Here is a 10,988-nt window from a genome sequence, read left to right as displayed (position 1 = left end):
TACGGCTCAAATTGAAATAAAGGAAACAAGAAATTAAACGAGGCTTTTGTTTGTTTTTTTATACATGGTATTACTGGTCTGGCACACTTGAGATCAAACTGGGATGTATGTGACCCATTAATTAAACTGTACTGAATTAACTTCCAGTTTAGGTGATCAGATGACTCACCCATTTCTATCTCACATGATGAGAGGCTCAAAAGTCTTCTGTTGTGAGTCTCACAAGAAACACGGCTTACAAAGAATTGTGGTGATCTCTGAATTCAAAGATATGCAGAGATCATTTCAGAACATCACCTTTCACAGCTGTTACAACAGGAAAAAAGGAACGGGGAGACACATAACCTTAAAGTAAATATAAAAAGTTAGATTCTAGATTTATGCTTGTAAAATGTGGTGAAAAATTACATTAAAATACAATATATAAGATCTGCCTTTCTATGATCAATGCCAAACCTTTGAACTGTATAGTTAGTGTGATTTATCTGTCAGCTTTCCCATCTGTTTGTATCTAACTCTGGATCATGAGGAGGCTGACGTCTTTCCCAGCTGTCACCCAGCAAAAGAGGGCTACACCCTGGACCTGTCACCAGTGGACTGCAGGGCCGACACATATATAGACCAGCAGAAAAGAGGTCTCCTTACTTGAATGAATGAAGACTGAAAGGCTCTAAAAACTGTTAAATGTGCCCTCAAAGGTTGAGAGTGTGCATGCAAGCCTACTCAAACAGCTTCCCTGGTGGTCAACAACACCTCTGTGAGGAAAGATAGCAATACAATGCCGATGTTCAAACCACAATACTGATACCTTGGGGCGAAAAAGTACAAAAGCAAAAAAACAAAAAAACTATTTGGCAGCCATTTTTTTCTTTTACAAATGTAACATTTATTACAGAGAATATCAAAGTTGCTTATGAAAACATGTTAAATTACATGACGTGTGCTATACAAGACACAACATTTCAATTTACAGCAAAAATCAGTCAACTATTCAATCATGTGAATGGCACAAAAAAAAGAAAGTATAACTATTTTGATCAGTGATTGCTTAAATAATTTTTATATTGCTGTAAAATTCATTAGCTCTTTGCACTTGGCTAGGTCTCCTGTGAAACTGATTTTGATCCAAGTGGAACTTCCTGATAAAAGAAATGAAAATTCAAAAAATCCAAATGTAACCAGCAGAAAACTGTTGTGACAAAAGAGATAAATGTCAGCTGCAGATCTGTAAACGTCATCATCTTTGTTTAGTCAACAAGGCTGATAACGCTCATACGCTGATACAACAGTACAGGTTAATCCAGCTTACCAAATAACTTAAACACTGTTTAAGTCATTGAATAGATTTTTTTTTATGAGACGGCAAAAGCTGGCGTTGATTGTGATATTGCTTGAATGAATATTATAACACATGCATAATTTCTAAGCAGCAGGACAACTGCTGTCATAATTTACCAAAAATAAAGTATCAAAAAGTCCATGACACCCTCCATCCTCAGTCTTCATCACTTCTTTGAGTTTGTGGTGCTGTTTTTAGAAGACAGAAAGTCCCGTTAATACAGTAGCAGTTATTCTAAGATCTGTGGATATTTATGTTGATTTCAAATGTGATGCTGCTGCACTCACCTGTGGTCTGAAGGAATTTCCAGTCTGCCTGCAGCCTGTGTCTCAGCTTCTCTATGGCCTCCGTGTCTTCTGTTAGCGGGGCTTGAAGTTGCTTCAGAGAGGCGGCTGGGTTACCGAGGAGGGAGGATGCTGTGAGTCCGATAAGCGCCTTCTCCTCCTCCTGAAATTAAGAAGTAAATGAATTAATACTGAACACTAATGCAAACATGCTGCCAACTCCTCTTAAAATGCTTCTTAAGGTTTCACAATATAGCAAAATTAGAGGACATCTACTGTCTTCTTCTTTCAGCTGCTCCCTTTAGGGGTTGTCAGAGTAGATCGTCTGCCTCCATATCACCCTATCCCTATCATCCTCTTTTGTCACACCAACACTTTGTATATCCTCCACTACCTTCATCAAAGACTCCTTCACTACATCCATCCAACCATATATCTCCAGAGCTCCTGCCTGGCAGCTCTACATTGTTGAAGACATCTAGTGTGCCTTTATGAAATCTTCCCCAGCACTCTTACCTGTAGTACCACCAGTGTATGTCCAAGTGCAAAGCTCTGCAGTAGGCCAATTAGTTGTTGCCACAAACTGTCACTGACTCCACTATCTGGCATTCGAACCAACACAACAAGACCGGGGTCGTATTCATACCCAAGGGGCAGGAGGAGGCCAAACACAGCCTGTGTGAACCCTGACGTGTCACTGCAGCCCTGTGGGTGAACAAACAAATGCATTTAAACACATTTAAAAAACAAAAGCAAAAAAAAAAAAAAACCTACTCAAATTGTCTATGCAGAAAAATACATCTCAGTCGCCTTTAAGAGCTGTATCATAAAGGTTTCTGTCCAGAAATCCTTAGCAACTGTGTAATAATTCAGAAACTCTGAATATTTAATGATGCAGTTTTAAAGGAAAGGGGGCTAATGCTGACTAGCGAGATGTGTGAGTGTATATTTCTGGCAAATATTAAATGTGATTACAAAGCAAGGAGCAGTACCTTCTTCAGACACACACGAATGTAATATTTGCAGCTCTGTTCCTCAGTCTGTGCACTGCCCATCTGCACCACAAGTGTTTCCCTGAAAACAGAAAGACTTTTTCAGCATGCTGTCCTCGCCGTTATGGACAAATAGTGTGTTTTATTGCATCAATTGTGCCTTAGAGTTTGGTTTTACTAAGACTAAAACAGAGAGCATAAATGATACTCGCCTGTCTTCTGTAATATGGCTTGGGACATTCCCGTCACCCACACAGACGACCAAAACGCTGCATATATAAAGACAAGTTTTAACAAAGCAGATTGCAATCTTGCTAATAAAACTTCAATATACAAGCGCACTCCAGCGGTATATTTAGTAGGCTATATTTATCATGTTAACTTGCACCTCTGTAGTTGTGCCATAGTTGTGCTTTGCAAGTATCTTCACTTCCAAGTGATATTTTTTTACTAATTTTGCAGTTACGTCCTAAAATCTGTCTGTATAAATAAAATGACTTCACTTGTTCACAACACGAGAAAGATAATGATATTTTATTTAGATTATTTCACCAAAAAGTACATAAAAATATTAGTTCCAAATAACTCCCAGATATGCATGGATTTAGGTTAAGTGGTGATTCTAAATTTGCTGTAGGTGCAAATCTGAGCTACAATAGTTTAGACTGCATTTCCTTTGCAAAGTGACCAAGCATATTCTGTGTATGTGTGTGTTTCCTGTAAGAATATTTCTAATCATTTTTAATCTCTAGCTGATATTTAAAAAGAGCAGAAGGTGTAAGATTTGATTAAGTCGAGGTTGTTATACCGGTTGCTGAGAACAGTTGTAACGTGCTGGACAATGCTTGTCATCGCCTTGGTAACGTCAGGGACCAGTGCAAGGCCACTGCAGATCTGAGAGCCGGGAATTAAAATTATATCATGTAGGCAGCTCAGCAAAGCACAAACTGTATTTACAAGACATGATATCATAATAGCACTCACATAAAAGAAACAAACAACATTATGGCTTTACCTCATTCTTCTCCATTTTCTCTGTCAGGGCTATAAGAGTGGAGAGGGTTATAAAAGCAGTACTGTCATCTGCGTCTCTGAGGAAACTCTCCCTTGTTTTAGAGAAAAAAAAGATTTCAAACCCAGTTACGGTGAAAACCATGAACTGAAATGAGCCACAACAACCCACTTATCCATACCTTAACTTGCTGGCTAAGAGTGGGTCAAGATCCTCTGAGAAGCTGAAGCATTCGCATCCCTCCGGGCAAGCCACGTCATCAGGGAGCACTAAAGCAGCACATACTGGAGGAGTGACGCGTTTTGGAGGTTCAGGCCACACCTTTTCCTCCGCGTCCTTTTCTTCTTCTTCTCCCTTCTCTGTCGTTTCTTCTCCTTCTCCTAATTTAATCTGTCTGGTGCTGATGGTGGAGGCGGGCAGATCAGCTGAAGAAGGGAGTAACTGTTTTGAGACCATGTCTTTTATAGTGATGAGAAGTTCAAACGGACGTAAACGTGAAATACAGCTAGCAAACCCTCAGCTAAGTGATGCTACATCACTCAGTTTGACTGAGGATGGAAACAAGTTAGAAAGAAATGAGGTTATCAGACTCCTGCAGCCTCAGGTCCCTTAAAGGCTCTGCTAAAGGCTCTGTTATGGTTACCTGCGTGTTTGAGGCACGACCAGTAGGCCTTATGAGCTGATCGGACACACTGAAGAGATTCAAGTGCACTGAAAAAGAAGAATTAAATTGCTGCAGTTATAAAACACACAAACTTTGAGACACAAATTTGACTGATTGTGATGCACACCTTATACAGGGACTTTTGAGGCTTGCAGGTCTCGGCACAGGATCTCCAAGCAATGTCTGGACTGTCTGACACACAGATTGGACGAGGGAAGTCAAGTTGTATCCCCCCTGGAAAACACAAAAACACAAGTTCCCAGACAACAGAACATTAACAGGCTGTTTTCTTGTTTCCATGTTTTAGCTGTATAGGCTGGGCGGCCTGACCTCCAGCACAGCACACAGTTTTCCTCCTGCTAGGTTCATCAGCAGGTGAGTCAGATGGGCAAAGACATCTGGAGTGGCACACATCTCACCCTAAATGTAAGTATAACAGTAAGCGAGTGGATGCAGAGGTTTATAGTGCATGCATGTAATTAGATAATGACATTAATAAATATGTCATACCTCTGGGTCACCGATGGCTGAGTCAAATCCCGCACACACCAAGACTAAGTCTGGGCAAAACTATCAAAAACAGTTGTATACTTGAACCAAACATTTTATAGATCACCTGCCTTTAGGTAGGAAAAAGGTAATTTTTGGAATGGCTCACCTCATATGCAACTGGCAGAAGAACGTGACAGAAGACTGACAGATAGTCACCATTTTCCATGCCCACCTGAAATATCATGATGAGGTCTTCTCAGTAAAAGAATAAAACACACATACAGCTTGTACACACACAATCAGGAAAGCAAATAGCATGCATGTACACACTACCACAAACATAACCTCACTGGTGGTGGCATTATGTGACACTGTGAACTAGGCTTAAGATAAAGCAAGAAGCAAATAGAAAAAACCCCCATAATGAAACCATAAGTGTGCAGTATTTCTGACCTTGTTCCATGGTACATTTATATTGAATCCTGCCCCTTTCTCTTTGCCAACAATGTCGTAGTCAGAATCTCTCAGATGAGGCCAGAATTTCTGATGCTCATAGCGGTGCCAAGAGAAGTAGAGCACGCTGTGAAAAGGAAAACAACAAACACAGTGAGCAGAATTTGAAACGCAAGCAGACAACATCTGCTTCTCCTTTATCAAAGACTCACCTGGGATCATCCTCAAAGCAATACTGCACCCCCTGACCGTGATGTATATCCCAGTCAACTATCAACACCCTGAAGACAAAATCTGAGGTGAATACATACAGCTGTGGATTTGTGGATCGTTAAAATCCTTAATGATTACCAGAATAAGCATAAAGACTAAAAGTCACATTACCTTTGGACTCCATATTTCTGCTTAGCATATTGAGCCGCTATAGCCACATTGTTGAACACACAGAATCCATTAGCAGCACTGCGCATACTGTGGTGTCCTGGTGGTCTATTAATAATAAAAAAGAAGCAGTTATGTAAAAAAATAAGATTTTACACTTGTTGTTGCCCACTTTGCCCATTAACTACTAAAAAGTTAATCACTAACAAACTAGTAAAAATATGAATGTAAATGTAATGACTTAATATTTACATTCCTATTAACTCATCAATAATGGACAAAACAAAGGCACTAATACTGAACAAGCCATGAGTGCATATCAGAACTGCTGTATCTCAGCCTCACCTGACTAAAGCCATGCCATTCCTCACCTTCCCTGTCATAACACTGTCTACCAGCTGCAGTGCAGCACCAGCAGCAAGCTTGGCACAGTGGTAGATGTTCTAGGATGGTAAATGACATACAGAAGAGGATGTCAGATACAGATTTTCTGTTCCTGTTAAGCGGCTGTTAAGTGGGAGACTTACTGGGTGGAAGTAGACATCACCGTACTGACGAGTGAACTCCATAAGGTCCTCCAGACTCATGTAAGGAGTCTTCTTCACCGCCTCCAGGTATTCCTCACTGTTGAGAGGAGCAAAGTAAACACAGCTCAGTGAACTGAAACAAATATCTAAACTATATCATACCTTCATGACAGGAGTTAGATAAGATGACCTGTGAGCCAGAAGAATTTCTGCGTCCGTGGCCTCACGGACAGGTACGGAGACGCAGCGATCAGCCAGGCCAGTCCTGACCAAAGTCTCATGACTCACAGTCAGACGCTCAGGCACCTCAAGCTTACAAGCTGGACTGCAGGAAAACATTACACACTTAATGAATATTTGTTAATTAGAAAATAAACATGACACTGATCCATTTTACTATTCTATTTCTTTCAGCTCTTATATAAAAACAAGAAATATATAAAAGACACAGTGAGACATGCCAAATGAACTCTGTAGAAGTTAGATATGGAAAACAGCATTTTGCTAAATATGACTTTGTAAAGGAGATAACCAAAGCAACAGACTGTGCAGGAGAGAGGTGAATAAGAGAGTGCACACAGGTGGAGAGGGTGCAGATGAATGTCAGGGGTGATTTGTGGCAAAAGAATTGCAGCAAGAGTGAAAGGGAAGGTTTACAAGATGGTAGTGAGACCTGCCTTTGATGATGACAGAGCTGAAGCTGTTAATTCAGATGTTCATAGATGTAGTGAAGGAGGACATGTAAAGGGTTGGTATATCAGAGGAGGATGCTAGGATAGGGTGAAATTGAGGGAGATGTGGCGACCCCTAAAGAGAGCAGCCAAAAACAAAGAGAATAAACCCAGCAACATGGCACGGTTCAGACAAAGACATTTATTTCAGCAGTAGAACTGCAAATAGACAAAAGCTGGCGGTCAAAGCTCGTTGTCTTTCCAAAATAAAAGCATGAGTCTTAAACTTTAGAGTATTTTCGGCACATTTTGGCATCTAAGAGTCACAAACATAATAAATATCACAATTGCATTTACTCATTTTTTAACTGCGAAAGTTAAACCATACGTAGACCTCAATTAGTCCAAAAGAAAACAAAAACTATTTCGCAACGTTTTTAAACAGGTGGTGTAGCAGCTATAGCGGGCCGGGTGGGTGTACACTGAAAATCCCCGACCTGACTAAACGTGACCGAACAAAGTGCAACCGTAATAACCAAAACGGGTGTCTTCTCTAACTAACCGTGCCAGCAACAAGGAACAACTTAGGTTCCCATGACTTCTGACAGATCGCACATTTTAGCCAGTGTTTAGTAATGGGAGAAAACTAATAACTTATTTGATGAAGTTACCCGTTCAGTGAAATTACAGTATGAAATATTTACTCCTTGATATACTTTAGGCATGTTAAGCTACAGACATTTGCAGAAAAGACATTTGAAGATTTTTCTTTTTAGCCACGTAAGCTTTATAAACGTAAACATGGATTTACTACTCACTCAACCCAGAGCAGTTTGTACTTGGTCATCTCGTCATCATAAATCAGCGCTGTTCCCATCTTCGTTATTCCTCGGGTAAGAATAGGTAAGTAACTGCGACCCTCACTATGAGAGTAGCGACGTTTCTGCAGACAGTTTCCAAAAGGACACGAAGTAAGTTTAAAATGAACCGCCGACTAATTAATTTTGATCCAACATTGGCAGATTTTTATGCAACATATAAACGAATACCAGTATAATACCAAAATTCAGTGACTGTACAAAACTGTTTACAGTTATTCATCGACGCATATGATCTTCTATGAGTTTTATGTTGGTTTTCACACAGTTCACTAGCGCAGCAGCGCCACCTGCTGGGCGGGGTTCGATACTCGTCGTTCATTATCTGTCCCACTGATACCCAAAGTGACAGAATCACCGGATAGTATCAGTGCTGGGGTATCTTGGGTCATTTACAAGAAATTCATTAAATTTGAACTAAAGTCAGATTCTTAATTTCTTAGTTTGGGCATGGTTGATTAGTCTTATTTGGATACAAACCACAAAGGCAGAACTTTATCCTTAACTTTAACTCATTGTTAAACATACAATATATGAAAAAATAAATACAAATTAACAATATTATTAGTACTGTATCCTGTATATCCTTGGACCTATATTATCTTTTTACTATTGAAGATCTACCTCACTGCACTTACACTTTATATTTTTGTGTTGATTTTTTTAAGGTACATGGAGGTTCAAACTTCCTGTGGCTTCCTTAGTATTTAAATCAGTTATTCATGACATGTCTTGTTTGAGCTGTATGACTGTTTTGGAGACTGCTGTTTGAGGTGTTAAATGATGTCCCATTGTACTGCTACTGATACAAATGGAGGGGCCAGAGTATTCGAAACACTTTAGAGAAGCGAATGTAACAACAGCACTGAAGAGGTAAGCTCTAAAATTTGAAGTAGCTTCATAAAAAAGTGAACATTATACCTGTGTGAAAAGTGTGCCTCCTGGTAGGACGCTGTACTTGCCCATTTAAAGTCAGTGTTCTTCATAAAGGGATTATAAATCTTTTATTTTTTTCAAAGGAAACTGAAAGAAATCTCCGTCCCGGGTCATCCGTGGATCGGGTTTCCTCCGAGGCGTGGGCACCTATAAGCAGAGTTTTGTCTTTACCCTATAAGATTCAAAATTATTCAAAGTAACACTCAGGTATGCCGTTCAGCAGGTTAGTTACGACGTCGGGAGTAGCTTGGGAGAACAAGGAAACACAGACTGCTTCAGGTTGCCTTCCCAAACCAACTCAAAGGTTTATTCATCATACAACAGTTTATATAGAGGAAAAAGGTTCGTGTGTCAGCAGATTCTCAGTTCAAACCGGTACAGACCAAATAAGGAAGCGTCTTCCTGCCCTCTGAGCAAAGAAGTATCCTTTGTATAGTTTATCAGTTCAGCTACAATTTATGATTATCCCAGCGAAATACACTCCTAGACATAGAACACAGAGTTCTTTCATTAGTGAATTCTGAAACAAACCACCTGGCCTTTAACAAGCCTTTTTCTAAGAGATAAAGAAGGGAGGATGGGAGTAAGGAAGTGATCTCTGTGGTATTTTCGACCTTGAGGTACCATCCTGTGATTCTTACACATTAATTCTTGGGTCACAGAGAAAGAGAAAAACAACTAGTAAATGGGCCTTATTGAGTAACAGTTTTCCTGTATAATATCACTATAAAACAATATCCTGTAAATGCTACCATGGTATCAAAATATCACAACAGAAACTTTGCAACAAATGAAAAAAAAATTCTTTACATTACTTCCTGACATCATTTTAATAATGAATAATAAAAACAGTTTAACAAAAATCAACAAATAATTCAAGATATACAGGAGTGCAAAATATGGAAACAGTTCATGTTACATGAGAAGATTTGATTTGACCGGAGAGGATGTTTTGCATGGAATCTTAATGGAATGGGTGGAATTTTTCCTGTGTGAAACAAAGCATCAGAAACCAGAATATATATTGCATGCCTTCTTCTGATGATAATATTTATTTTGAAAATACTGACATACGTACACAATGTCATGCATTCCATTTTATTTTCACTGTTCATTACATAGGGTTAGCGTTACTTAATTGTCAGAAAACATTGCACCCTGATATCTTGACTTCTTGAGTTCTTCAGGTGTGGCAACACCCATCTCCCTAACTCCCCCCTCCTGTTCCTCCTCTGTCCTGTCTGCTGTTTCTTCCTGTGTCCTCATGGGAAAAGCTGAGCTCTGCTCCCCTTTCTCTTCAACTCCTTCAGCTTCGTGCTCTTCCTTTCCCTTTGCTCCTTTTCTTTTCATCCTGCACAACACGAGGAAAGCTCCTTTGCATCTCTTCCTAAATGATGGGTCACAGGCAGCGTAGAGGAGAGGGTTCAGGCAGGAGTTGAGGTAGGCTAAACAGGTGACATATGGATGAGCAGCCAATAATATCTGATCTAAAGAGCAGGAGTATGGGACAAATCCAAACTCAAGCAGCAGGGACACAGTTTTATTGACATGGAGAGGCAGCCAGCACAGGAAGAATGCCATCACTAACGTGACAATGACCCTGAGGAGTCTGCGCTGCCGTCTACGGTCAGGACGAGGGCCCCGTCCGAAATGTCTGCTGAGTAGTTGGACCAGTGAGCAGTAGCAGACCAATAAGATGACAAAAGGAAGCAGGAAGCCAATAAGAGTTGATTTAATACTTAATGCAGCAGCCCACCACATCTCTGTCCTGTTTTTTTCTTCCTCCTCCAGCTCTGCTCCAGTCAGCATGGAGTAATCCATCTGGCAAGAAAGGAAGACAGACCTGGAATCAGCGGGTTCCAGCTGCCAGTCGTCCTCATATTCAGGGTCAAGCTCCACCTCCCGGACAGAGCGCAGCAGCAAACCGGGAAGTGCCAGTATTCCCGCCAGCACCCACATCCCTCCAAGTATCCACAAAGCCTTGCTGGGGCAGCTCCTTGGTGCATGGTGGCTGGAGTGCCGGTGCCTAGTCAGAACCCAGTAGCGCTCCACACTTAGCATGCTCAGGCTGAACACGCTGGCATACATGTTCAGAGCTGTGAGGAAGCTGCTAATCTGGCAGAGAGGTTGCCCAAAAGGCCAGTGGTAGCCCATCGCTGTGTAGACGGCCCAAAGAGGAAGAGTCACAAGGAAACAAAGGTCAGCTAAAGCTAAACTGGCAATCAGAGAGTCAGTCAGCGAGCAAGAGGGACGGGAGATGGAGGGAGAGCAAGAGGATGAGGTGGAGGAATGGGAGGATGTTCTGTAGCTTTGCCTGGAGGAAAATCCACAGTTTGAACTTTGAAATTTGCCAGTGTTG

At 40.8% G+C, this 10,988-nt stretch overlaps 1 protein-coding gene across 3 annotated transcripts; it reads right to left on the bottom strand.

The window, feature by feature from the left end:
• Window positions 1-872: 872 nt before the first annotated feature.
• Window positions 873-9,752, bottom strand: hdac10 (histone deacetylase 10). Of its 3 annotated transcripts, none has more exons than XM_080875281.1 (21): window positions 7,634-9,752; window positions 6,822-6,951; window positions 6,335-6,469; window positions 6,145-6,241; window positions 5,963-6,060; window positions 5,621-5,725; window positions 5,449-5,517; window positions 5,237-5,363; window positions 4,950-5,015; window positions 4,802-4,861; window positions 4,622-4,711; window positions 4,419-4,525; window positions 4,271-4,338; window positions 3,809-4,052; window positions 3,631-3,721; window positions 3,424-3,509; window positions 2,828-2,884; window positions 2,616-2,697; window positions 2,140-2,328; window positions 1,627-1,786; window positions 873-1,527 (listed from the first exon to the last, which is right to left on the bottom strand). In XM_080875281.1, the coding sequence occupies exons 4-21, from the start codon at window positions 6,202-6,204 to the stop codon at window positions 1,496-1,498; spliced, it is 1,791 nt and encodes a 596-aa protein (XP_080731407.1). In that variant the 5' UTR covers window positions 6,205-6,241; window positions 6,335-6,469; window positions 6,822-6,951; window positions 7,634-9,752; the 3' UTR covers window positions 873-1,495. The 3 variants fall into 3 exon arrangements, with proteins under 3 accessions (XP_080731407.1, XP_080731405.1, XP_080731406.1); XM_080875279.1 differs by lacking the exon at window positions 6,822-6,951 and having other exon boundaries at window positions 7,634-7,758; window positions 7,876-9,752; XM_080875280.1 differs by lacking the exon at window positions 6,822-6,951 and having other exon boundaries at window positions 7,634-7,758; window positions 7,907-9,752.
• Between the last annotated feature and the right edge of the window lie 1,236 nt (window positions 9,753-10,988).

The sequence above is a fragment of the Rhamphochromis sp. 'chilingali' genome (assembly GCF_963969265.1).
Source record: "Rhamphochromis sp. 'chilingali' genome assembly, chromosome: 2".
NCBI lineage: Eukaryota > Metazoa > Chordata > Actinopteri > Cichliformes > Cichlidae > Rhamphochromis > Rhamphochromis sp. 'chilingali'.
Note: the sequence above shows the minus strand (reverse complement) of the source record. Positions and strands in the feature narration are given on the sequence as shown.

Excerpts from the sequence above, each read along its gene's own strand:
- hdac10 (XM_080875279.1), bottom strand. The coding sequence starts at position 7,692 with ATGGGAACAGCGCTGATTTATGATGACGAGATGACCAAGTACAAACTG. Across the intron at positions 4,526-4,621 it reads AACTGTGTGCTGTGCTGGAG|GGGGGATACAACTTGACTTC; the intron begins GTCAGGCCGCCC and ends TGTGTTTTCCAG. Across the intron at positions 1,787-2,139 it reads ATACACTGGTGGTACTACAG|GAGGAGGAGAAGGCGCTTAT; the intron begins GTAAGAGTGCTG and ends TCTTAATTTCAG.